We start from the raw sequence: 25,461 nt of genomic DNA, 5'->3' as shown, positions 1-25,461 counted from the left end.
AAAAAACCATCCCAAAAAACAGACCAAAACCAGTTTGGTTTGGAACAACTTTATACAAACGAACCTTATGTACACTCCCTTTTTTTTTTTTTCCCCCCAAAACACCCCTATTTATAGAAGGCAACATAAATAAATCCCCGGGACTGTACAACACTATGAACACTCCTTAAAACGGCACTTTCTGCTTAAAAAAATAGCGTTATTCTCTTAAAAAATAGGAAAGAGCTCGGGTTTTGTGTTTTTTTTTTTTTTTTCCCTTTAAAACAAGTCGTCGATGTCCTTAAAAAAAAAAGAGGCATTTTCGCCGTTCCTTTACCCACAGCTGGAGGCGCAGCCAGAAAACGGAGGTGAACACGAGTTTTTCCTCTTCAAACAATAACTTAAAACCATCCCTGAACTGCTTAAATATTAAAATATTTCCCTCCCCACACCCCCACACCCTCCCCCCACCCGATTTTTTTTTTAAATTTAATTTTAAATCACCGCCTTCTGGGCTGAGCATCGTCCCGGGTCATTCCGGCTGGGGTGAGGGTCCCGCTTTGCTCCCGTGGGGGGGTCGGTGACCCCCCCCAAAACCGCCCCCGATTTCGGAGCCAGGCCCAAGCATCTCCCCTTTGGCCGGGGACAGGCGCGCCCCTGTCACTGTCGCGACAGCGGTGACGCGGCTCCTCCGCCCCGGCGCTCCGCGGGGTCACCCCGACAGGCAAAGCTCCGGCGAGGGGTGCGGAGAGGATCTCCGGGGGGCGATGGAAAAACTCGGGGAATGAAAAAGCACGGGAGGATTTTGCAGCTTTCCCTGCGCTGGCAGCGGAGGCCGTGCGGCCCTTGCAGTCCTGGGGCTCCTGAGGTGAGCGGGGCGAGCGTTTCTAGGGGTGCGCGGGGGGTGTCCTTTCCTTTGGGTTGTTGCTGCTGTTGTTCTTTTCGGGTTGTTTTGTTGTTGTTTTGGTTTTTTTTTTTTCTTAGGAAAAATCAGGAGACAAAACCAAACCGGGGAGAACGGGGGGGCAAAAAAAAAGGAGGCCAAGGAGTCTCTGAGCAGCGTCTCTGAGCCCTCGGTGCCCTCTCCGAGCCCTCGGTGCCCGTCAGTACACGGCGCCCGTGCTGGGGGGCCCGGGGGACGCGTGGTGCATCGGGGGGGCCGCCTGCGCCTGGGGGGGTCCGTGGGGGCCGCCGAGGCTCTGGGGGTGGTACCAGGGGTTGTGCTCCTCCAGGAAGCCCGGCGAGGAGCTGTAGGGCAGCGGCTGCGGCAGCGGCGTGCGGGCGGCGCCGGGACTGTCCCACACCGGGGACGGCGGAGAGTTGCAGGCCATGGAGTCGCTGTTGTTGGGGCTGTGCTCCAGGGGCACCTCGCCGTTCTTGTAGAGCTTCTTGAACTTGGAGCGCCGGTTCTGGAACCAGATCTTCACCTGGGGGGGTGGAGGGGAAAGGGTCAGAGAGCGGGGAATGGGAGAGGGAGGGTGGGATGGGCACAGGGAAAAGGGTCAGGGGACAGGGAAAAGGGTCACAGAGCTGGGATGGACACAGGAAAAAGGGTCAGGGGACAGGGAAAAGGGTCACAGAGCTGGGATGGACACAGGAAAAAGGGTCAGGGGACAGGGAAAAGGGTCACAGAGCTGGGATGGGGACAGGGAAAAGGGTCAGGGGACAGGGAAAAGGGTCACAGAGCTGGGATGGGGACAGGGAAAAGGGTCAGGGGACAGGGAAAAGGGTCACAGAGCCGGGATGGACACAGGGAAAAGGGTCAGGGGACAGGGAAAAGGGTCACAGAGCTGGGATGGGGACAGGGAAAAGGGTCAGGGGACAGGGAAAAGGGTCACAGAGCTGGGATGGGGACAGGGAAAAGGGTCAGGACCTGGCACAGGAATGGGAGGGTGGAATGGGCCCAGGGAAGAGGGTCAGGACCTGTCACGGGAATGGGAGGGATGGGGGAGACAGGACGGGACGCGGATGGAGTGGTTTGGATCATAGGGATACCGGACAGGGGGGTCATGGACAGCCTAAAATCACAGGAAGGGATGTCAGGGTCACGGGGACTTCCCTGGGCACTGGAGCCAACCTGGGACATGGGGGTCACGGGGACCCCAGAGACACAGGAAGGGACATGGGGGTCACGGGGACCCCAGAGACACAGGATTGGACATGGGGGTCACAGGGACCCCAGAGACACAGGATGGGACGTGGGGGTCACAGGGACCCCAGAGACACAGGATGGGACATGGGGGTCACAGGGACCCCAGAGACACAGGATTGGACATGGGGGTCACAGGGACCCCAGAGACACAGGATGGGACGTGGGGGTCACAGGGACCCCAGAGACACTCTGGCGCATAGGAAGGGACAAGAGACACAGGTGGCACACGAGGCGCCACAGGAAGGGACATCATGAGGACCCCACACGGTGCATGGCAGGAAACTCCTCGGGACAGGGGTGTCATGGGACACATGGAATGTCACCCTAGGTGTCATGGAGAACATGGACCTGGACACACCACGGACAGGGACATGGACACTCCATGGACATGGACACACCGTGGACACCGACATTCCACGGACAGGGACACCCCGTGCTCTGGGGCCAGCAGCCACGTGACAGCAGGTGTCACAGAGACCCCTCTGGGGACACGGGCGTCACGAGGAGCCCGTCACGCCACACGCCGGGCGTCGGGAGCGTCCCCGCGCTGGGCGAGGCGGCGCTGGACGCCCTTGGCCCTGGGCGAGGGGCGGGGGTGGCGGTGGTTGTCACCCAAACAGGATGTCCCTCTGGGAGCGGGTGACGCGCTCCGTCAGCCCTTTGCCGAGTGTCCCCGATTGCTTCATCGCCCAAGGGAGGAGGAGGAAGGCCAAGGGCGGCACAAGGGCGCCGGCGCCGGCCCCGAGGCAGGGAGGGCACCGCGATGGGGCGCGGGGGAGTCACGGGCTGCGGGGACAGCGGGGACAGCGCCTGCCACCCGCAGGGCCACCAAGGGGACGATTTGTCCCCGCGCCAGGCAGGGACACGAGCGAGGGTTTGGCCCCGAATGCGGCTCGCGGGAGGAGGAGGAGGAGGAGGAGAAGCCCATCCCGCACGTCCCGGCTCTTCCAGTCCAGCCTGCAGGGCCACCCCAGCGCTGGGGACAGCGGGTGTGGAACCGGTCCCCAAATCCCTGCACGAAGCACGCGGGATGGGGCAGCCAGGGCCCGGGGGAGGCTTGGGAAGTCTGGGCAGCAGGAGCAGGGACGCTCAGGCGCCCGTTGCGGCAGGATTTGGGGTCAGGAGCTGCTGTGGGGATGGGCTGTCCCGAGAGCCCCATCCCGGCTCGCCCGGGACTCGGTGCCCCACATTCCCGGGACGGCGGCTGTGCCGTGACCCGGGACCGTCCCGGGTGCCGGGGCAGGATCCAGCCCCAAACCCCGCACGCAGTGAGGTCTCCAGAGGGAGCGGGACAAACCCCAAAACTGCCGAGAGGGGCACAGCTGGCGTTGCCTCTCCCTGCTTCTCCGTCCTCTCCACCTTCCCCTCGGCTCTGCTCCAACGGGGAAATCTCACCCGGGGAACCCCGGAACCCCCAGCGAGCGGGGAGCTCCATCCCTGTGACCCCCTGGGACCCCCAGAACCTCCAGCGAGCGGGGAGCTCCATCCCTGTGACCCCTGGGACCCCCAGCGAGCGGGGAGCTCCATCCCCGTGACCCCCCGCCAACCGAGCCCTTCCCAAATCCAGCATTTACGGAGGGGTGGCAGCTCCGGCTCCCTCTCTGCGGCCCGCGGGGGGGATTTGGGGTGTCGGGGGGGATTTGGGGTGTCGGGGGGGGTGCTCAGCCCTCACCTGGGTCTGGGTGAGCCCCAGCTGCGCGGCCAGCTCGGCGCGCTCGGGCAGCGCCAGGTACTGCGCCTTCTGGAAGCGGCGCTGCAGGGCGGCCAGCTGGTAGCTGGAGTAGATGGTGCGGGGCTTGCGGATCTTCTTGGGCTTCCCGTTGACCATCCGCACCTCGGGCTCCGGCTCCTCCTTCACCGACACTGCGGGAGGGCGCAGGGTGAGGCGTGAAGGGCTCCCAGGGCAGTCACCCCATCCCCGGCTCGGTGTCACCCCGTCCCCGGCTCGGTGTCGCCCCGTCCCCGGCTCGGTGCCACCCCATCCCCGGCTCGGTGTCATCCCCGGCTCGGTGTCGCCCCGTCCCCGGCTCGGTGTCACCCCATCTCCGGCTCGGTGTCGCCCCGTCCCCGGCTCGGTGTCACCCCGCTCGGGGTGCTGGCAGCGCCCCGTCCCCTGCCACAAGCTCCGCGACACCCCTTGGACGTGTTCCGGACTCTGCACCCAGCACGGATCCGTCCCCACGGGAACGGCTGAGCCCCGACAGCCGCCAGCAGCCCCTGTCCCCAGCGCGGGGACACCCGGAGGGGCACAACCCCACAAAAACCGGGGACACTCCGGAGGGGTAAAACCCCACAGACTGGGGACACTCCGGAGGGGTAAAACCCCACAAAGCTGGGGAGTAAAACCCCATAGACTGGGGACACTCCGAGAGGTAAAACCCCACAAAGTTCGGGAGGTAAAACCCCATAGACTGGGGACACTCCAGAGAGGTAAAACCCCACAAAGTCCGGGAGGTAAAACCCCACAAAGTCCTGGCTTAAAACCCCACAAAGCCCGGGCTTAACACCCCACGAAGCCCAGGATAAAAACCCCACGAAGCCCGGGCTTAAAACCCCACGAAGCCCGGGATAAAAATCCCACAAAGTCCGGGGGGTAAAATCCCATAGACTGGGGACACTCCGAAGGGGTAAAACCCCACAAAGTCCGGGAGGTAAAACCCCACAAAGCTCGGGATAAAAACCCCACAAATCCCGGGATAAAAACCCCACGAAGGCCCCTCCGGAGCCCCGCGGGAGCGGCGGGGCGGGCACGGCCCCGTTCCCCCCGGGTCGGTCCGTACCTGCCTCCTGCGCCGGGAGCTGCTGCTCCCTGAAGTGCCCGTACTGGCGGTACGAGGGGCTGTAGGAATACTCGGATTTGGGCGAGTAGGTGCCGCCGGCGCCGATGCCGTTGAGGTTGAACTGGGGGTAGGGGTAGTGGCCCACGGGCTGCCCGTACGGCTGGCCCGGGTAGTAGTCGTGCTGGCCCGTGTAGTAGCCCAGGTCGGTGACCGAGGACTCCGGCAGGGTGGGAGAGTCCTTGGAGGCTGCGTGGCAGCTCAGCGAGCCCGAGAGGTCCGTCAGGATGCTGGAGAGCTTCTTATCGAATGAGCCGCTCATGGCGGGCGGCGGGGAGGGGGGCAGCTGCCTGCCCGCGCCGGGGACCCCCCAACCTGGCGGCTGCCGCGGCCTGGCGTGCCCCGAGCGCGCCCCGAGCGGGATCCGCCGCTGCGGCTGCTTCGCGAGGAGCCACCGAGAGACTGTGCCCAAACCTCCGGCCCCGGCCGCCTGCTTAAAGCCTTTAATTAGGGAGCAGGGCAGGGTGGGTGCGCATTCCGATTGGCTCCAGAAATATTGCCTGGGAGGCAAAATAGGCTCCTGCCTCCTCCTGTGTGGGTTTTTTTTTTTTTTCCCTCTCTCTCTCTCTCTCTCCCTTCTTCTTTTTTATTTTTTTTCTTTCTCTCTCTCAAGAAACAACAAAGAGTGGGTGAAGGAGGGTGAGGGAATAAATAAAGTGTGCAGGGTCCTGTCTGCAGGAGGGGGGTCCTGGGGACACAGGGGACACCGTGGGGGGCAGGACGGGGCTGTTTACAAGGGGACTTTGGGGGGATTTTTTGGACGAGTGTTTGGGGGGTGTTTGTTGGGGGCAGGGAAGGGGGATTGGGGTTGGGGACTGGGATGGATCGGTGCTTGGGGCTGGGGGCTTTAGGGGTTTGTTTGTGGACCCCCCACTTCTCCCCTGCTCCCACCTTCTCCCGTCCAACACCACCCCCAGGCAGAGCCCCCCCAGAGGATCCTCCCGTACCCCAGACCCTGCCACGCTCCCCCCGCGCTGGGGGCACCTCGGGGCAGTGACAAACCGTGATTTTGGGGGGACGCCCCCGGGGGTCTGTGCCCCTCTCCCACCCCCACTCAGAGCCGTGACCCCTCTGCTGCCCCAAGGACCCCCAGCAGCGCGACCCAGCCGGGGGTCCCGGGACAGCCCTGGTCCCCCTCCGGCCACCCGCAGGGCTGTCCCCACCTCCCCCAGCACCGGGGCTTTGCAAGGGGGGCTTTTGTTTTTGGGGAGGGGTCTCTGCTTTTGCGGACAGAAACTTCCCTTGGCAAGAACCGGGGGGCTGGGAGGGGGCTGCGTCCGTGACCCGCGCGGGGCTGTCGCCTCCTGTCCCCTGTGTGTCCCCTCCTGTCCCCTGTGTGTGGTGTGTCCCCCCCCGGCGTTGTCCCCGCGGTGTCCCCCGGGTCCCCCCGGCCCGGCCCGCGGCGCGGGGCAACGGCTCCGCCTGGCGGCCACAGCGGGAACTGCGCCGCGCCCCGGGAGCCGCGGGTTCGAATCCCGGCACCGCCGGAACCACCGGGACCGCGGGTTCGAGTCCGGGCACCGCCGGAACCACCGGGACACCGGGTTCGAGTCCCGGCACTTCCTGGACCGCGGGTTCGAGTCCCGGCACCGCCGGAACCACCCGGCCTGCGGGGAAAGAGGGAGAAAAATGGGGAATGGGAAAGGAGCGGGAATGGGAAAGGAGCAGGAATGGGAAGAGGGGAATGGGAACGGGAATAAGAACGGGAACGGGAATGGGAAAGGAGCGGGAATGGGAAAGGAGCGGGAATGCGAAAGGAGAGGGAATGGGAAGAGGGGAATGGGAATAAGAACGGGAATGGGAATGGGAACAGGAAGAAAAATAGGAATAAATAGGAATAAATAGGAATAAATAGGAATAGGAGCATGGATAAATAGGAGTAGGAATGCATAGGAAGAGGAATAAGAACTCACAGGAAGAAGAGCAGCAATATGAGCAGGATTAGGATTAGAAGCAGGAATAAATAGGAATAGGAATAAGAGTGAGAAGAGGAAAAGGACAGAAATAGAAATAATAGAAACGGAAAGGAATGGAAATAATGGGAACAGACCAGCAGAAATGAAGAGAACAGGGGTGAATGCCCAAGGGGAGCAGCAGGCTCTGCAGCAGGCCCAGCGTGACCCCGCAGCCGGGGGAACGGCACGGCCTCGCTCCCCACGTGGGAATTGTGGCTGGGGATTCCAGGAATTCATTCCGAGGGGACCGGAGTGTCTGCAGCAGCCCAGCCCAGCCCTGGGAGCTGCGCCGGGATTCCCTGGGAGGTTCCCAGGGTCCCCAGGAGCCGCTGGGACATCCGCAGGTCCCCAGCCTGGCTGTCGCCCTCCAGCCGGGCTGTCGCCAGGGCTGGGCCCCGCCGGGAGCGGCAGCTGCGGCAGGAAAAGCCGGTTGTGGAGCCGGAGGCCGGGCAGGGCAGCGGGGCTGCAGGGGGAGCGGGTCCGGCCGGGCCGGGACTGGGAGCTGCGGCGAGGTTCCGGGGTGGCACCTGCGGAACCCCGAATCCCGGAGCTCGGGGTGCGGAGGGGCTGGGGGGGCACTCTGGGGGAGCTGGGGCGCTGCGGGGGACAGAAGTCGCTGTTCTGGGGCACCCGGGGGTCTCTGGGGGGGCCCCACGGGCAGGGCTGGGCACAGGGTGCGGTCAGGACTCCCCGAGTGTCCCCCACGGGGTGGGGGTGCCCCCCACGCCCCCCCCCCCCCCGTGACTCCCCAAGGCTGAAGGGTTTCCTGAGCACGTCCGGGGGGTCCCGGAGCCCGGCATTGTCCCCGAGAGTCCCCGCGTGTCCCCGAGAGTCCCCGCGTGTCCCCCAGCCCTGCCGCAGCCGCGGGGGTTGGGCTTGGGGGGGGTTCCCGATCGCCCCCAAAACCCTCCCACACCCCCACCGAGCATCTCTGGGTCAACGGCGTCACCTCGCGGCCTTTGGGGGCAATGACACCGCGAGGTGACGTCATCGGTGTCACCGGGGGCGCGAGGGGCGGGGCCGGCGTGGGGACAGGGGATGGGGACACGGGATGGGGACACGGGATGGGGACTGGGACAGGGGATGGGCACAGGGAGGTCCCTGTGCCAGGGCGGGCAGCCGCTGCCCGCGATGTCCCTGCTGCCGTCACTCTTTCCAGTGCCGGTGACACGGCACGGGGGCGCGGGGACATCGGGCGGGGGACACAGGACATCCTGCAGCCCCCCCAGACCGGATTTCCCGGCACGGTGGGAGCGGCGCGGTGGCTCCCGGTGACCTTTGCCGGGGTCGGGACGGTGACAGCCACGGCCGCCACCCCCGGCGGGGAAGCGGCGATGCTGCCGCGTCCCCACGGCCACCGCGGCGTCCCCTCCCTGTCCCCGTGGGGGCGGGGCTGTCCCGGTGCCGCTCTCGGGGTCCCGATGTGACCTCCCGCCATGGTGAGGGGGTCCCATGCCATAAAGGGTCCTGACTTGGGGGGGTCCCCCCTCTCCTGGGGTGGGGTCCCATCCCAAAGAGGGGCCAGGTAGGGGGGTCCTACCCCGGGGGGATCAGGGCGGGAAGAAGAGGGGGGATTGTCCCGCGGGGGTGTGGGGAGGGGACAGTGGGGTGGGGGGCACTCGGAGGGGTCATCCAGGGGGCGGGTTCTTCCAGGGGGCGGGGTCTTCCAGGGGGCGGGGTCTGGGGGGCCGCGACCCCCCCCTCGGGGGGTGCCCCGCCTGCGGGGAACGCGGGTGCGGAGGACCCTGCCCTCGCTGCCCGCACACCTGCGCTCGCAGGTACCCGCCGAGCGCCGCGGGGTTGCGCGGCCCCTTTAAGGGGCGTGTCCGGAAGCGCCGCGGCCCCGCCCCGGCCCCGCCCGGCCCCGCCCCTCCCGCGCGCACCGGTCCCGGTGGGGCGGCAGGGCGGGTACGGCGGCCGGTGCGGGACATGGCCCTGCCGGGGCTGCTGCTCGGGCTCGGCCCGGTGCTGCTCGGAGCCGCCGCCGCCTTCAACCTGGACCGCACCTTCCCGGTGCTCAAGGAGGGCCCCGGCGGAGCCCTGTTCGGCTTCTCGGTAGCGCTGCACCGGGAGACGGAGCGGCGGGAGCGGAGCCTGTGAGCGCGGCCGGGGGGCGGGGGGCGAGCCCCGAGCGGCGGGAGAGCGAGGGGAGGCTCACCTGGGACGGGGGAGAACGGGGAGGGGTCCCCCGGGAGGATCGGGGGGGTCTCCGGTGGTTGGGACCCCCCGTGAGGCGGAGGAGAGTGAGACAGCGCTTTACCTGTGGGAGGGGGCGTCCCCGTGAAGGGGGGGGGGTCCCCGTGGGGTGGGGAGGGGTCCCCGTGGGGTGGGGCAGAGCGGGGAGGGTCCCCGGGGGGGTAAGGAGCCCCCCCTGGGGATGGGGGTCCCACGTGGGGTGGGGTCCCTGTGGCACGGAGGGTCCCCCGGGGGTGGGGGGGGTCCCTGTGGGGAGGGGTCCCTATGGGGGGGGTCCCTGTTCTCTGCCAGGGCGAAGTCCCGAGCCCGCGCCGCCGCTGTGAGGGGGGTGGGCACGGGGGGGTCCCTCGCAGCCCAGAGCCCAGCTGAGGGGGGGTCCGCGCTCCGCAGTTGGTCCTCGGGGTGGTGGGGGTCCCCTGCTCGTGGTTTTCCCTCACCCCGGTATTGCCTGGGGGGGTCCCATCGCTGGGGGTCCCACCCCGAGCCCCCTCCTCATTCCCCGCGCCCGCAGCGGGCTCCCGGTGACACCGGGGGGGGGGGGGGTCTGGCAGCAGCCTGGGGACACCCCGTGTCCCCGCGGGTGGGCTCGGAGCCCCTCCGGGGGGGGATCCCTGCCCGGCGGAGCGGCCCCGGCCGGCGCCGACCCTCAGCGGGGTTTTGGCGGAGCCCCCGGCGCCCCCCCGCTGCGCTGCCGGCGGGGCCCGGTGCCCGGGAACCTGTTGGACTGTGGTTCCGGCTGCCGGGCAGAGCCCAACAAAAGCCCTTTTCAGCCGGAGCGGCGCCCGTGCCGCCCCACCGCTGTCGCTCGCTGCGTGCCCCGCTGTCGCCCCGCTCCCGCGGCCTCCCCCCGGTGCCCGTGCCCGGTGCCCGGTCCCTCCTGGCCGGGAATTCCCGTCCGTGCCGGGAGCAGCCTCCGCCGCAGGGCCGGGCGGCTTTGTCCCCCTCAAGGGCACGGCTTTTTGCCGGATCACCTTCCCGCGGCTCTCCCGGCTGCGGGGGGGTCCTTGGAGACCCCCGGGGATCCCGGTTTTCCCGGGGGGGCCGGCAGCAGCTGCCGGGGGCAGGCATGTGCCGCTCCGCATTCCAGGGATGCATTTGGGGCCGTGGGATGAGGAGCGGCTGCCGCTCCCGTGCGGGAGGAGCGGAGCCGTTCCCCGCCGAGCTCGGGGGGGCTGCAGGACCCCCGCCCTCGGGGACACCTGGGCCCCGCCCTGCCCGTTTCGGTGGCACCGGCGCAGCCGCCGGGGGGCACCGGGCGGGGGTCGCCGCCGGCACCGGGACGGATCCGTTCGTGTTTTCCCGGGAACGGCCCCGGGGGGGTTTGGGGGGGCTGTGACGGGGGCGCGCCACCTCCCCCACCTGCGCCACGTGTCCCAGCGTGTCCCAGCGCGATCCCGGCGGCTGCGGGGGAGCGGCTCCGGTGCCAGAATCCCCCCCGGGCATCGCCGGCCCGTCCCCCGGGAGCCTCCGCCGCCCGTCCCCGCGGCGGGGCCGGGAGCAGCGCGGGGCTCTCTCGGTCCGTGGCGCGGCCCCGGTTCGGGGTGGCGGGGCCGGTGCCGGGGGGGCCCCGGGGGTCGCAGCCGCGCCCCGGTGCCGGGTGGAGGCTGCGGTGCCCTCTGCTCGCAGGTGCAGGGTGGGGACAGGAAAGGGACACTTCCCGCCACCGTCATCCCCGGTCCGCCGCGCGGGAGGGGGTGTCCCGGGCTTTTTTTGGGGGGGGTGGCTCCTGCCTCGGCTCTCGGGCCGGCGGTGGCACCGGAGGATGCTCCGGGGCAGCTCCGGCGCTCCCGAATTCCCGGGCGGGCGGGCGCTGGCGGGGGTCCAGGCGGGCACGGCGGGGTGGGGGGCGATACCGGAGCCCCCCGTTCCGCCCCCCCTCCCGAGCTGTGCCCATGCAAAGGTTTGTTTGCTCGCTCCTCCCCGGCCAGGTGAGCGCGGGCCGGGAGCGGGGATCTCTTATCAGCGCTGCCGAGATTACGGAGCTCCCCGGGCCGCCCGCGTCCGGCCGCTCCCGCCGGCTCCGGCCGCTCCCACCGGGAGCCGCTTTGGCTCGCGGAGCCGCTCAGGCCGGCCCGGGTGGGTTTGCAGGTCCCTGGGTGACCTGGGGAAACTGAGGCACGGCAAATCCGTTCCAGGAAAGCTGAAAACCACCCCCCATCCCCCCAAATCTGCAGCCAGAGGGGAGGCAGCACCCACATCTGCAGCCCTGTGGGAATTGGGGCTCTGCCCGGGGCTCGGGGGTCTTCCTGATTCCAGCTGGCTGGTGAGGAGAGCAGAGCGCTCTCCTGGCTGCGTTCCCGGCTTTCCCTCCCCCCGGCCGGGGTTTTGCGGATTGCTGGAGCTGGCTGAGCTCCCCCTGCCTTGGCCCGAGTCCGCCGGGGTCCTGCGGGGCTGCGGCTGCTCGGCAGGAGGAGGGGGACGGGTCCGTCCGTCCGTCCATCCATCCATCCGTGCATCCATCCCTCCCTCCCTCCATCCCTCCAGGAGCCGCTTCCCCTCTCCCGGCCCCTTCCCCGAGGGGCACCGCTGGATTTGCGTGCCCAGGGACCCTCCCTGGCGAACCCAGCGGCGCTGGGGAGGAACAGAGGGCGGGTCGGGGTTCGGGGGTCGGGTTCCCCCCCGCCTGCTCCTCCCCTCCCGGCTCCGTCACCCCCGGAGCGCGGGGGGAGATGGATGAGGAGCTCCCCGCGCTGCCCAGCTGCTCCCTGGGGAGGGGGCTCTGGGGCTGGGGGGATGCACGACCCCCCTGTTCCAGACCGTGCTGAGGCGGCCGGGGGGGATTCTCCGCCATGCTCGCCTCTCGCACCCCAGGGGGGACCGCAGTTTGGGGTCCTGGTGCCCGGACCCTCCCACGGCCCCCCCTCCAGCTGAGCCAGCGCTGGCAGGGCGCCCCCCCCGCTTCCATCCAGCCCCCCCTCGCTTGCCAGGGCGGATTAGGACGGAGCACGGCCTCACATTCCTGCTTCCCTCCCGGCCCGGCCTCCCCCTCGTGCCGCTCTCTGACCCTCTCCAGCCCACCCCCAGCTCCCCGCGCCCCCGGCCCGGCGGCACCAGCGCCACAAACTGGTCCCGGCCCCCCCTCCAGAATCCCAGCTCCGCTCCCCCGGGGGCACGGAGCCCCTTGGCTCACCCTTGGCCGGGTGGGGGCCGCCCCTGGGTGCCCCCCCCCGGCTCGGGAAGGCCCCGCGTCCCGCACTCCCCCTCTCCCGGGAGCGGAGCTGCGGGTGGGCTGCCGTGCCGGGAATCTTGGCCGCAGGCAGCGGCGTGCCGGAGCTGCTGGGCTTGGGTGGGCTCCCGCCCCACCGGGACCCGCGGGGACGGCGGGGTCCGGCTGAGCCGGGACCACCGGGGGAGCCTGGGGGGCATCCCCCTCCCCCGGGGCTGCAGGTCCCGGTGGGGTTCGGGGCGTGGGGGCAGGACCCCCCCAGCTCTGAGTCACGGCAGCTGCCCTGAGTCACTTCCCCCCCAGGTAAGGGGGGGACAACGGTGCCCCTTGTGCCCCCCCCCTTGCAGCTGGGGGGGCAGATTCCTTTGTGCCGAGCTGGCATCACCACCAGGAGCCATCACCCCCCCTCCTTCCCTTCCCTTCCCAGCGGCTCCCGCTTTCCGGCACCCCCATCCTGGCATTCCTGCGGGGAGCAGCCCCCCGGGACCCCCCTTTTGGGGTGAGCGGTGCCAACCCCCCCCACCCCCCCCCTCCACCTGCAGCCCCGGGCTGACTCAGCCGCCCCGGGGGGGTCCCGGCGTGCCGGGGCGGGGGCTGCCCGGGGCCCCGCATTCCTCCTGCGCCTGGGCTTTGAGTCAGCGCCCGGCCCGCCCGGACGTGCCCGCGCTGCTGCGCTTCCCGGCACTCCCTGCCCGCGGGCGCTGCCGCGGGGACAGCGGCGCCTGGCCCCGGCCTCGCTGGTGGCCCTGCTGAGCACCGGCCGGCTCGGTACACCGCGTGAGCAGCTCTGGGTGCTGTGTCCCCTCCATGTCCTGGGTGCCGTGTCCCCACCATGTCCTGGATGTGCTGGGTGCCATGTCCTAGGTGCCGTGTCCACCCCCGTGTCCTGGGTGCCGTGTCCCCCCCCCGTCCCCTTCATGTCCTGGGTGCTGTGTCCCCTCCATGTCCTGGGTGCCGTGTCCCCACCATGTCCTGGATGTGCTGGGTGCCATGTCCTAGGTGCCGTGTCCCCCCCCGTGTCCTGGGTGTCCTGGGTGCCGTGTCCCCCCCCCCCCGTCCCCTTCATGTCCTGGGTGCTGTGTCCCCCCCTGTCCCGCCTGCCAGAGGGAGGCACTTCCTCCGCAGCACGGCCCCTCCACGCCATTGTCCCGGCGCTCCCCAAGGACTTCCCGGCGGAAAGGCCGGCCCTTCCGGAGCCCTGCGGCCGTGCCAGTCCCCATGCCAGGGCCACGGGGCCTTGCTTGGGGTCCCCGGCATCTTCCTTTGGGGTGGGGGGTCCCTTCAGCATCACCTGGAGGGGCTGGGGGCACATCCAGCCTGGAATGCCAACGTCCCCCCTGGCACTGCCCTTCCTGGGGAGGTCACCCCTGGGAGCTGCTGCCTGTCCTGGGACAGCCCCGTGCTGCCCGAGCCCCTCGGGGTGAGGGGTGTTTGTCCCGGGTGAGGGGTGTTTGTCCTGAATTAGGGATGTCTGTCCAGGGTGAGGGGTGTCCATCCGGGGTGAGGGGTGTCTGTCCTGAATTAGGGGTGTCTGTCTGGGGTGAGAGCTATCTGTTCCAGATGAGGGGTGTCTGTCCAGGATGAGGGGTGTCTGTCCAGGATGAAGGGTGTCAATGCCGGATGAGGGGTGTCTGTCCTGAATGAGGGGTGTCTGTTCCAGATGAGGGGTGTTTGTCTGGGATGGGGGTGTTTCCATCCTGGATGACGGGTGTCCGTCCCAGAGGAGGGGTGTCCGTCCCGGAGTAGGGGTGTCCGTCCCAGGTCCCCTCCCCGCGGCCGGGGCTGCGTCCCCTGTCCCGCATTCCCTGGCACGGCCGCTCGGCGCTGTCGGCCGGACACGGACACGCCACAGCTGTGCGGGGCTGCGGGTGGATCAAAGCCCGGCGGGAAGGGCCGGGGGTGTTTACACGGACGGACGGACGGACTGACGGACAGGGCCCTCCCAGGGCTGCCTGGGGGTGCAGAGCGCCCCTCCTCTTGTTTTCCCTGCCAGCGCAGCGAGGTCTGGGGGGGTCACCGTGACCCCTCTTTCCACCACCCAAGCACAGGGATGGGGGCTCAGCCGTGGGAGGGGGTCTGGGGAGCAATGACTCTGTCAGTCTGTCCCTCAGGCCGTTCAGGGTCCCTGTGTCCCCTTCCAGCTCCTGAGATGGGGCTGACCCCGTTATTTGGGGGTGTCAGGCTGTGACAAACTCTGAGGAAGCAGCTCCAGTGTCCCCCAAGTGTCCCCTCCCCAGGGCACCCACCCGGCTCCGCACCCCAAAATGAGTTGGGGGGGTTTGGGGGGTTGCAGCTGTTCCCCCACCAGCCACCCACGTGCCCCCTTTGTGCCCCCCAGGCTGCTGGTGGGGGCCCCCCAGGACGCGGAGCCGGTGAACGGGACACGGACGGGCGCCGTGTACGCCTGTCCCCTGAGTGCCACCACCCGCGACTGCCAGCGCCTGGCCATCGAGCTCAAGGGTGGGTGACCCCCCCCCTGGGGTGTGTGACCACCCCAAAACCCCCCCAGGAGGGGGGACCCCCTCTCAGGCCGGCTCTTCCCTCGCAGATGAGCCGGACAAGGCCATCATCGAGGACATGTGGCTGGGGGTGACAGTGGCCAGCCAGCGGCAGCCACCGGGCAGGGTCCTGGTGAGTCGGGGGCACCGCGGGGCTTTGCACACCCAGATCCCCGATCCTTGCACACCCAGATCCCTGCACACCCAGATCCCCGGTCCTTGCACACCCAGATCCCTGCACACCCAGGTCCCTGCACACCCAGACCCCAGGTCCCTGCACACCCAGATTCCAGAATCCTGGTTCCTTACACACCCCGATCCTGGTTCTTTACACACACACACCCACCCTTGGGGTGTCTCCGCACCCTTGGGGTGTCCCCTGAACCTCAGTGTCCCCACTGTCCCCAGGCCTGTGCCCACTGCTACACGCGGGTGCTGTGCTCGGTCCCTGAGCTGTCCCGGGGCTGTCCCCTGTCCCCAGGGACAGTGTCCCTGTCCCTGTGCCAGGCCTGTGCCCACCGCTACACACGGGTGCTGTGGCTGTCCCTGAGCTGTCCCTGAGCGGTCCCCTGTCTGTCCCCGCTGTCCCCAGGCCTGTGCCCACCGCTACACGCGGGTGCTGTGGCTGTCCCTGAGCTGTCCCTGAGCGGTCCCCTGTCTGTCCCCGCTGTCCCCAGGCCTGTGCCCACCGCTACACGCGGGTGCTGTGGTCGGGGGCGGAGGCGCAGCGCCGCATGGTGGGTCGCTGCTACGTGCGGGGCAACGACCTGCGCCTGGACCTCGGCGACGAGTGGCAGACGTACCACAACGAGATGTGCAACGCCAACACCGACACCGACGAGACCGGCATGTGCCAGATGGGCACCAGCGCCGGCTTCAGCGCCAACATCATCTACTTCGGGGCGCCCGGCGCCTACAACTGGCAGGGTGAGGGGACAAGGGGACCTGCCACCGCTGGCGTCACCCCTCTGGGCACGCCTTGTCATGGGGTTCCCCTTCCCTTTGGGGACGCCTCCTTTCCCCGGGGGGTCTGTGCCCCCGTGGGACCCCCCCAGTGCTGAGGGGTGACCCCGCTCCCCACCCCAGGCACGGATTACATGCTGCAGCGGGAGACGTGGGACCTGCACGACTTCTCCTACCCCAACAAGAGGAACGGCAACACCTACATAGGTGGGGGGAGCCCCGGCGGGGTTTGGGGCGGGGAGGAGCAGGTTAGGAGGGGATGGATTTAGGGGGGTGGGTGGTAAAGGGGTGGGGGGGCTCAGGGAGGCTTGAAGACCCCCCCCCCCCCCCCGGGATGGTGAGGCTGGGGGGCAGTGGTGACATTGGGGTGACGTCGGAGAAGATGGGCTGAGGAGGAGCTTTGGGGGCTGTGAGTTTTGGGCGTGGATGTTAAAGACGTGAGGGACACTTGGGGACACTTGGGAACACTTAGGGACACTTAGGGACACTTAGGGAGGGTGTGAGCCGTTCCCAGTTCTCCCGGGGCTGGAGGGGCTCAGGGCGGGGTTTACGGGGTGGGGGGCTCGGGAAGGACACGAGGGGGTCTGGGGGTCCCCGTGCCCCCCCTGACGCGGCCCCCGCAGGGTACACGGCCGAGGTGGGCAGCGCGGTGCTGCAGCAGGACGCGGTGACCGTGGTGACGGGCGCGCCCCGGTACCGGCACACCGGCGCCGTGCTGCTGCTGAGCCGCGGCGCCCGGCAGACGCTGAACCGGAGCCTGCTGCTCCCCGGGCCGCAGGTCGGCTCCTACTTCGGCAGCGCCCTCGCCCTGGCCGACCTCAACAACGACGGGTGAGGGGCTGCGACCCCCCGGCTGCGGGGCGGGGCTCACCCGGGGCTCACCTGGGGCTCCCTGGAGGTCACCTGGGCTGGGATCCGTCACCTCCTGAGGGTGGGGGGTCCTGCTTAGGATGTGCTGAAGCTCAGGTGGGCTTGGACCCCGAAGTTCCCATGGGTGGGGGTCTCACCTGGGACATCCCGCAGCTCCTGAGGATGGGGGTCTCACCTGGAGCACCCTGCAGCTCCTGAGGGTGGGGGTCTCACCTGGAGCACCCTGCAGCTCTTGAGGGTGGGGGTCTCACCTGGAGCACCCTGCAGCTCCCCGGGGTGGGTCTCTCACCTGGGGGTCTCACCTGCAGCTCCCAGGGGTGGGGGTCTCACCTGGAGCACCCTGCAGCTCCCAGGGGTGGGGGTCTCACCTGGGGGTCTCACCTGCAGCTCCCAGGGGTGGGTCTCTCACCTGGGGGTCTCACCTGGAGCACCCTGCAGCTCCTGAGGGTGGGGGTCTCACCTGGAGCGCCCTGCATCTACCCTGTGGGTCCCAGCTCTGGGCTGGGGAGGTTTTTTTGGGGGGAGTCATATTTTCACGCCTCTGGGGGGGTTCCCCCCACTCCAGGTGTGTGGGGTCGGGGCTGTGTCACAGCCCTGGCCCCGAGCGCCCCGCTGTCCCCACAGGTGGCAGGACCTGGTGGTGGGGGCCCCCTACTACTTCGAGCGGAAGCAGGAGGTGGGGGGCGCGGTGTTCGTGTACATGAACGAGGCCGGGGGCTTCCAGCAGCTCCCCAGCCTGGTCCTCACCGGGCCCAGCTACTCCGGCTTTGGCTTTGCCCTGGCCAGCATCGGGGACATCAACCAGGACGGCTTCCAGGGTGAGCACCTTTGTGGGGAGCTGCTTTTTGGGGAGCCATGGGGGGGGGGCTTAGGAAAGGAAGGGGCCTGAGGGGGTCTCTGGAGATGTTTGGGGTGAAGAGGAGGGGATAGGGGATAGATTTCAGATCCTGATTGTCCCGTTATTCTTTCTGTCCATCCCTCCCTCCCTCCTGTGCTGAGTTTGTGGGGTCTCACAGGAAGGGGGGACCCCGCACGTGGCTGGGGCTGGAGCTGGAGTTTGGGGTCCCAGGAGGGCCCTGGGGGGCTGACCGTGCTCTTGTCCCCCCAGATATCGCCGTGGGGGCTCCTTTCGAGGGGCCTGGCAAGGTCTACATCTACCACAGCAGCGCCGAGGGGCTGCGGGACCGACCCCGGCAGGTAACCGGGGCCAGGGCCTGCATCCCTCCCCAGGGTCAGGGCTATGGACACCCCCGAGACCCCCCCACTGCAGGGCACTGGGTGAGACCCCCCCTGCCCCCCAAATCCAGGTGATCAGCGGGGCAGAGCTGGGCCCCACCAAGATAAAAACCTTCGGGTACTCGCTGAGCGGGGGGCTGGACATGGACGGGAATTCCTACCCGGACCTGCTGGTGGGCAGCCTCAGCGAGCGAGTCGTCCTGCTCAGGTACAGCCACGGGGACAGGGGACAGGCGTCCTGCCACCCCTGGCGTGGGCACGGAGCAGGGGGGGCTCAGCCGACCCCAATCCCTGCCCAGAGCCCGTCCCGTGATCAACATCCTGGACAAGACCTTCACGGTGACCCCCAGCAAGGTGGACCCTGCCCAGTGCACGCCCAAGTCCTGGTGAGTCCCCGGTGTCCCCAGGCTGTCCCTGTGGCTGCTGGTGGCACCCCCGGCTCGGCTCACGGCCCCTTTGTCCCTCCAGCATGACGGTGACCCTGTGCTTCTCCTACAACCAGAGCGCGGGGGACCCCAACTACAGCCAGAGGATCAGTGAGTGGGGGGCGCTGGGAGGGTGGGGGGACACGGGGACACATTGTGGGCGGTGTTGGACACGTCGTGCTGTCCCCCAGCCCTGCAGTACACGCTGGAGGCCGACAAGGACCGGCACCCGCCCAGGGTCAGGTTCTCGGGGTCCCAATCTGCCACCTACACCGGGGACTTCTCCATGCCCGACACTCGCTGCCAGTCCCAGGAGCTCCTGCTGCTGGTGAGCGTCCCTCCATCCATCCATCCATCCATCCGTCCGTCCATCCGTCCGTCCATCACCCATCCATCATCCATCATCCATCATCCATCCATCCATCCATCCATCATCCATCCATCCATCATCCATCCATCCATCCATCATCCATCCATCATCCATCCATCCATCATCCATCATCCATCATCCATCATCATCCATCCATCCATCCATCATCCATCCATCCATCCATCCATCCATCATCCATCTATCCATCCATCATCCATCCGTCATCCATCCATCCATCCGTCATCCATCCATCCATCCATCATCCATCCGTCATCCATCCATCCATCCGTCATCCATCCATCCATCATCATCCATCCATCCATCATCCATCCATCCATCCATCATCCATCCATCCATCCATCCATCATCCATCCATCATCCATCCATCCATCCATCATCCATCCATCCATCATCCATCCATAGATCCATCATCCATCCATCCATCCATCCATCATCCATCCATCCATCATCCATCCATCCATCCATCATCCATCCATCCATCCATCATCCATCCATCATCCATCCATCATCCATCCATCCATCCATCCATCCATCCATCCATCCATCCATCCATCATCCATCCATCATCCATCCATCCATCATCCATCCATCCATCCATCCATCCATCATCCATCATCCATCATCCATCCATCGTCCATCCATCATCCATCATCCATCCGTCCATCATCCATCCATCATCCATCATCCATCCCTCCATCCTCCATCCATCCATCATCCATCATCCATCCCTCCATCCTCCATCCCTGTGATGTCTCTGGGGTCCCTCCCTGGGCTGGCAGCAGCAGAGGGTGACCCCAGCCGTGGCTGGAGCTGGCTTTGGGGCCAGGCAGGGATCTCTGTGTGGTTCCCACCCCGCAGGACAACGTCCGGGACAAGCTGCACCCCATCGTGCTCTCCATGAACTACTCCCTGCTGGAGAGGCCCAGAACCTTCCAGCTGGGCCCCCACTCCCTGGACGCCTTCCCCGTCCTCAACCAGGACCAGTCCCACGAGAACGAGACCAAGGTGTGCCAGGCACGGGGACGCTCTGGGGGGACACTCTGGGGTGCTCCGCGGGTGGTGGGGACTCAGGGGACATCCCTGTCCCTGCAGATCGAGTTCCAGAAGGAATGTGGCTCCGACAACCAGTGCTACAGCAACCTCCAGCTGCGGAGCAGCTTCGTCACCGAGCAGAACCAGCCTCTGCCCAGGTGACAGCGGGGCCCCGCGTGTCCCCTCGTCCCCCCGGGGGTGTCCCCGTGCCACGGGGCCGGCTGACCCCGCTGCGCACGCAGGGTGAACGGCACCCAGGTGCTGCAGTACAGCCGGGACGTGCGCAAGCTGCACCTGAGCATCAACATCACCAACGCGCCCACGGCGCCCTGGAACGGCGAGGACGCCCACGAGGCCCTGCTGAACGTCACCGTGCCCCCCAGCCTGCTGCCCTCCTCCGTCCGCCCGGTACGGGGGGCACACCCCGGGGCCCTGGGTCCCACCGGGACCAGCTGGGCTCACCCAGGCTGTTCCTGACCCTCTCGTCCTCCCCAGAGCGGAGCCTGCACCTTCGGGGAGACGGTGCTGTGCGAGCTGGGAAACCCCTTCAAGAGGAACCAGAGGGTGAGAGGTGCCCCCAGCAGCCCCCCGGCCCTTCCTGGGGGGGCTCGGCGGGGCTGAGCGGCTCCCCGTGCCCCCCGCGCAGGCAGAGCTGACCATCACCTTCGAAGCCATCGGGATCATGCTGGACACGCGGGAGGTGGCCGTGTGGCTGGACCTGTCCACGTGAGTGGCGGGGTGGGACAGGGGCGGGGACGGTCCCGGTGGGACGGGGGAGGTGCCGATCCCGGGCCCCATCCCGGTTTCCCGGCAGGCAGAGCACCCAGGAGGATCTGCAGCCCGTGCTGGCCAAGCTGCTGGTGGATTACAGCATCCAGTCCTCGCTGAGCATGTGAGTGTCCCCTGCACCCCTCCGTGTCCCCCACACCCCTCTGTGTCCCTGCACCCCTCTGTGTCCCCTCCATTCCCCCCACCTGATTCTGGCTGTGCCAGCCCTCCGTGTCCCAGGAATGGGGCAGCAGTGGGATGTCCCCTGCGCCCCTCACGCCGTTCCCGTCCCCCATCCCATTCCCAGAGCCTCCTCCCACATCCAGTCCTACTTCAGCGGGACCGTGGTGGGCGAGTCGGCCATGAAACAGGAGCAGGACGTGGGCAGCCCCCTCACCTTCGACTTCCAGGTGAGCTGGAAGTCGGATTTGGGAACGCGGAGGGAAGTGGGTTTGGGAACGCGGGAGGGAAGCGGATTTGGGAACGCAGGAGAGAAGCAGATTTAGGAATGAGGGAGGAAGGCGGATTTGGGAACGCCGGACTCTACCTCCCGCCCTGCCCGCAGGTGACCACCAAAGGCGAGTCCCTGGGCACGCTGGGCACCATCCTGCTGGGGTTTGAGTGGCCCTACGAGATCCCCAACGGCAAATGGCTCCTGTACCCCACCGAGATCCTGGTGAACGGCAACGACACGTGTCACCCCCCCGGGGGGGTCATCAACCCCCTCAACCTCACCGTGAGTCACCCGGTGCCCTCGGGGCCGCGCCGCGGGGTCCTTCAGCCCCCCGGCACGGCTCTGATGGGGCTCGTGTCCCCCCTCAGCTCCTGCAGGAGCAGGTTCCAGCCCGGCGGAGGCGGGAGCTGGAGCCCCCCGAGCTTGGGGACACCCCGGTCACCTTGGCCACTGGCCGGCGCCCGCGGTCCGAGGCCGTGCTGGTGAGTGGGGTAGGGGAGGGCACCCCCCTGCCGGGTCACTGTCCCCGCCGCTCCCCGGCACCGGGCTGGTGCTTTGGGCCGCCCTGACCGCCGTGTCCCCAGAGCTGCTCGGCGGGCACGGCGCGCTGCGTGTGGTTCGAGTGTCCCCTGCTGCAGACGCAGCTCCCCTCCAGCTTCAGCCTCCGCGCCCGCGTCTGGAACAGCACCTTCATCGAGGTCAGTGCTGCGGGCTCGGGGCTGAGCCCTGGGCGCTGTTAAACACGGCTCCGGGTCTGCCAGGGCTCAGCTCAGGAGCTGGCGGCCACCCCTGTGTGTCCCTGCTGTCACCTGTGTCCCCCCTCCATCTGTGTGTCCCTCATCATCCGTGTCCCTCATCATCCATGTCCTCATCATCCGTGTCCCTCATCATCCGTGTCCCTCATCATCCATGTCCTCGTCATCCATGTCCTCATCATCATCCACGTGTTTTCATCTGTGTGTCCCATGCCTGTCACTGTCCCTCAGCCGTGTCCCCCTGTCCCTCAGCCGTGTCCCCCGTCCCTCAGCTGTGTCCCCTGTCCCCAGGAGTTCCGGGACTTTGACCGAGTGAAGGTGGCGGGCACGGCCACGCTGTTCCTGCGCTCGCAGGTGCCCACCATCACCATGAGGAACCACACGGTGCGGGTGAGCCACGCCAGGGCCCTTCCCGGGACAAACTGGGCGGGACTGGGGCCGCGGGAGCTCCGAGCCCCAACGAGGCCCTTCCCAAACCCCCCCAGTTCTCCGTGGACGTGGACTCGGAGCTGCAGGAGGAGCAGCCGGCCGAGATCGCGCTCTGGCTGGTGCTGGTGTCGGTGGCAGCCGGGCTGCTGCTGCTGGGGCTCATCATCCTCCTCCTCTGGAAGGTGAGGGGGGTCCCAATCCCCTTCCCGGGGAGGAGGGGGGTGCAGGAGCCGCGCTGGGACCCCACGGGCTCTCGTCACCCGCGGCCGCCTCCTCCCTGCCTGGCGAGGGGGGCGAGGGACTCGCGGCTGGAAGATTGTCCCCTCGGCTGGAAGGTGACCCCCGCGGGTGGCAGGTGGCCCCCAGGTGGGAGGTGCCCTCCCAGGAGGAAGATTCCCAGCTGGAGAGGGATGAGCAAGAGGAGCAGAGACATTCCCAACGTGTCTTGGGGTGCAAAACGTTTTGGGGTGTGCACCCAAAGCGGGGCTGGAGCTCCTTCCCTGTGGCTGTGCTGCAGGGACTGGGGGACCCCCACAGCCCCCTGGGGGCACCCCCAGCTTCTCGAAGCCCCCTCTTTTACCCAGGAGGGGTCGCTGGTTCTGCAGGACCCCCCACCCCGCAGCATCCCTGTGGGGCATCTCCCTGCCCCGCTCCCCCCGCCTGCCGGGGGGTGCCCAGGACCCCCCCAGCCCCTGTCCCCACCCCCTGACCCTGTCCCCTTCCCTGCAGTGCGGGTTCTTCCGGCGGGCCAACACCCGGGCCATGTACGAGGCCAAGGGGCAGAAGGCGGAGATGAGGATCCAGCCGTCGGAAACCGAGCGGCTCACGGACGACTACTAACGGGGGGCACCCCCCGTGCCCCCCCGGGCGCCGCGGGCCCCGCCTGGTAATGCCCCGTGGGGCCGGGCTGCAGCGGCATCTTCCTCCTCTTCAGCCTCCTCTCCTCTTCCTCTGTCCCGCAGGGTCCCTCCGGGCTCCACGGGGTCTCCGGGCGGCTCCAGGATCGCCGCTCCCTTTGCTCTGCTCTTCGCCGCCTCGGGGGTCTCTGTCCCTCTCCCCGACCCTCTCCGGCCGCTCGCTGACCCCTGTCCCCTCTCTCTCCCCCTCGCAGTGTGACTTTTTCCAGCGGACCCGCTACTACCGGATCATGCCCAAGTACCACGCGGTGCGGATCCGGCAGGAGCAGCGCTACCAGCCCGGCGGGCTCCTGCCCCGCCGCCGCCGCAAGAAGCTCTGGGTGACCAAGTGGCAGGAGCCGGACAAGTACTACTGACACTACTGACCCCCTGTCCCCTCCCGGGCCCCTGCCAGGGGAGCTCTGACTTTGCACAAGCGCGTCTCTCCCTGCCCCTTCCCCTCGGACGCGGCCGCCGCCGGCCTTGGCTCCCCGCAGCCTTCCCCGCTCTCCCGGGGGGCTCCCGCAGCCTTCCCCGCTCCCCGCAGCCCCTCCCGGGGGTCCCGCAGCCTCTCCCGGCTCTCCCGGGGGGCTCCCGCAGCCCCTCCCGGCTCTCCCGGGGGGCTCCCGCAGCCCCTCCCGGGGGTCCCGCAGCCCCTCCCGGCTCTCCCGGGGGGCTCCCGCAGCCCCTCCCGGCTCCCCGCAGCCTCTCCCAGGGGTCCCGCAGCCCCTCCCGGCTCTCCCGGGGGGCTCCCGCAGCCCCTCCCGGCTCCCCGCAGCCTCTCCCGGCTCTCCCGGGGGGCTCCCGCAGCCCCTCCCGGATCCCCGCAGCCTCTCCCGGGGGTCCCGCAGCCTCTCCCGGCTCTCCCGGGGGGCTCTTGCACGCTCGTGCCTTGCACGCTTGTGGGGGTGACCCCCCCCAGATGTGCCCCCAGCCCGCTCCCCAAAGTGCTGCTGGCCTCACCGAGTGCCTTCCCCCCCGCCCCGCAGACACTCCGCTCCGCAGACTGTCCCTTGTCCCTCGTCCCTTGTCCCTTGTCCCCAGCCTCCCTGGGACACGTCCCGGCCCCTGGGGACACAGGGATGGGACATGCTCGCCCCCCTCCCCTCAGCAATGGGTGCGGGACCCCTCTGCTTTCCCCGGGGGGGGCTGGGGGAGCTCATTCCTTTCTGCACCCCCTCCTCACCCCAAACCTCGCGGGGGTCTCCCCTCCTGCCCCCAAACCCCACGGGGGTCTCCCCTCCTCACCCCATGGGGGTCTCCCCTCCTCAACCCATGGGGGTCTTCCATCCTCACCCCAAACCCCACGGGGGTCTCCCCTCCCGCCCCCAGACCCTTCCTGCTGTTCTCGCAGCTTTGCCTTAGGGGGGCGGGGGTGCAGCGCTTCAGGCCGTGTCCCCCCCATCCCATCCCCGCCCCGGGGGTCCCTGTCCCGCCCCGCGGGGTTAAATTATTCCGTGTTTCGGTGTTTCGGTGTCGAGTCCCGGCGTCCGGTCGGTACCGGGGGCGGCTGGGGAGGGGGTCCCGCACCCCCAGCCCCCACCCGGCCCCCAAACCCCCCCTCCTTTCCTCGCCGGGGCCCAATAAAGGCTCGCTCTGGGATTTGTAACCCCTCGCCCCCTCCGTGCCGTGGCTGCCGGGTGGGGGGGTGGGCTGGGGTCTGGGGGCTTTTGGGGGGCAAAAAGAGGGCGGGGGGGGGGGATGATGTACCCGAGGCTCAGGGGGTGATCGGGGGGTAATGCGGAGCTTGGGGTGGGCTCAGACCCTCCCAAAAGCTTCGGAAAAGGCTCAAACCCCCCCCAAACACCACGGGAAGAGGTCTGGGACCCCCGAGGGGCTGATGGGAGGCCCGGTTATGCAAATCAGCGCCGATACGTCAGCGAGAGGCGGGGTTAGCGCCGAGAGAGGCGGGGCCTAAAGCAGAACGGGCGCTGATTGGCCGCGAGAGGCGTGGTGATTGACAGCGGGGCGGGCAGCATTAACTCCGCGGAGGGGCGTGGCTCACAGTGATTGACAGCATTAACTCCGCTGAGGGGCGTGCCTCACTGTGATTGACAGCGGGGCGGGCAGCATTAAGTCCGCGGAGGGGCGTGGCCCATGTGATTGACAGCGGGGCGGGCAGCATTAACTCCGCTGAGGGGCGTGGCCCATGTGATTGACAGCGGAGCGTGCAGCATTAACTCTGCGGAGGGGCGTGGCTCACGGTGATTGACAGCGGGGCGGGCAGCATTAACTCCGCTGAGGGGCGTGGCCCATGTGATTGACAGCGGGGCGGGCAGCATTAACTCTGCGGAGGGGCGTGGCTCTCTGTGATTGACAGCGGGGCGGGCAGCATTAACTCCGCTGAGGGGCGTGGCCCATGTGATTGACAGCGGAGCGTGCAGCATTAACTCTGCGGAGGGGCGTGGCCCATGTGATTGACAGCGGGGCGGGCAGCATTAACTCCGCGGAGGGGCGTG

The 25,461-nt window shown here is 68.2% G+C and overlaps 3 protein-coding genes across 4 annotated transcripts in view; 2 read left to right on the top strand and 1 right to left on the bottom strand.

Annotated features, from left to right (window-relative positions):
• LOC119712044 (speckle type BTB/POZ protein) overlaps positions 1-379 on the top strand; it is a 15,234-nt gene extending 14,855 nt beyond the window's left edge. The window contains exon 9 of the mRNA XM_038162852.1: positions 323-379. Coding sequence (XP_038018780.1) covers positions 323-379 — 57 coding nt within the window. The remainder of the gene's footprint in view (positions 1-322) is intronic.
• A 109-nt stretch (positions 380-488) lies between these two features.
• DLX3 (distal-less homeobox 3) lies at positions 489-5,514 on the bottom strand. Its single transcript, XM_038163417.1, has 3 exons — positions 4,912-5,514; positions 3,804-3,994; positions 489-1,406 (listed from the first exon to the last, which is right to left on the bottom strand). The coding sequence occupies exons 1-3, from the start codon at positions 5,228-5,230 to the stop codon at positions 1,083-1,085; spliced, it is 834 nt and encodes a 277-aa protein (XP_038019345.1). The 5' UTR covers positions 5,231-5,514; the 3' UTR covers positions 489-1,082.
• A 2,708-nt stretch (positions 5,515-8,222) lies between these two features.
• Positions 8,223-23,530, top strand: ITGA3 (integrin subunit alpha 3). Of its 2 annotated transcripts, none has more exons than XM_038163388.1 (26): positions 8,223-8,362; positions 8,702-9,019; positions 14,624-14,745; positions 14,834-14,916; positions 15,461-15,710; positions 15,870-15,953; positions 16,370-16,577; positions 17,241-17,434; positions 17,725-17,813; positions 17,924-18,060; positions 18,152-18,238; positions 18,321-18,388; positions 18,469-18,605; positions 19,527-19,673; positions 19,761-19,858; positions 19,943-20,108; positions 20,196-20,264; positions 20,347-20,426; positions 20,515-20,592; positions 20,776-20,878; positions 21,034-21,204; positions 21,291-21,404; positions 21,507-21,620; positions 21,969-22,067; positions 22,163-22,288; positions 23,218-23,530. In XM_038163388.1, the coding sequence occupies exons 2-26, from the start codon at positions 8,853-8,855 to the stop codon at positions 23,377-23,379; spliced, it is 3,153 nt and encodes a 1,050-aa protein (XP_038019316.1). In that variant the 5' UTR covers positions 8,223-8,362; positions 8,702-8,852; the 3' UTR covers positions 23,380-23,530. The 2 variants fall into 2 exon arrangements, with proteins under 2 accessions (XP_038019316.1, XP_038019313.1); XM_038163385.1 differs by lacking the exon at positions 8,223-8,362 and adding an exon at positions 22,836-22,992 and having other exon boundaries at positions 8,646-9,019; positions 23,218-23,359.
• The last annotated feature ends 1,931 nt before the right edge of the window (positions 23,531-25,461 follow it).

This window comes from Motacilla alba, chromosome 27 (assembly GCF_015832195.1).
Source record: "Motacilla alba alba isolate MOTALB_02 chromosome 27, Motacilla_alba_V1.0_pri, whole genome shotgun sequence".
In the NCBI taxonomy this organism is placed as follows: Eukaryota; Metazoa; Chordata; class Aves; order Passeriformes; family Motacillidae; genus Motacilla; species Motacilla alba.
Note: the sequence above shows the minus strand (reverse complement) of the source record. Positions and strands in the feature narration are given on the sequence as shown.

Bases quoted from the DNA above. Each gene is read 5' to 3' on its own strand.
- DLX3 (XM_038163417.1), bottom strand. From the start codon at position 5,230: ATGAGCGGCTCATTCGATAAGAAGCTCTCCAGCATCCTGACGGACCTC. The intron at 3,995-4,911 runs GTACGGACCGAC...GCCCTCCCGCAG, and splicing joins GCTCCCGGCGCAGGAGGCAG to TGTCGGTGAAGGAGGAGCCG. The intron at 1,407-3,803 runs GTGAGGGCTGAG...CCACCCCCCCAG, and splicing joins TGGGGCTCACCCAGACCCAG to GTGAAGATCTGGTTCCAGAA.
- ITGA3 (XM_038163388.1), top strand. From the start codon at position 8,853: ATGGCCCTGCCGGGGCTGCTGCTCGGGCTCGGCCCGGTGCTGCTCGGA. The intron at 20,109-20,195 runs GTACGGGGGGCA...CGTCCTCCCCAG, and splicing joins TGCCCTCCTCCGTCCGCCCG to AGCGGAGCCTGCACCTTCGG. The intron at 20,427-20,514 runs GTGAGTGGCGGG...GTTTCCCGGCAG, and splicing joins GTGTGGCTGGACCTGTCCAC to GCAGAGCACCCAGGAGGATC.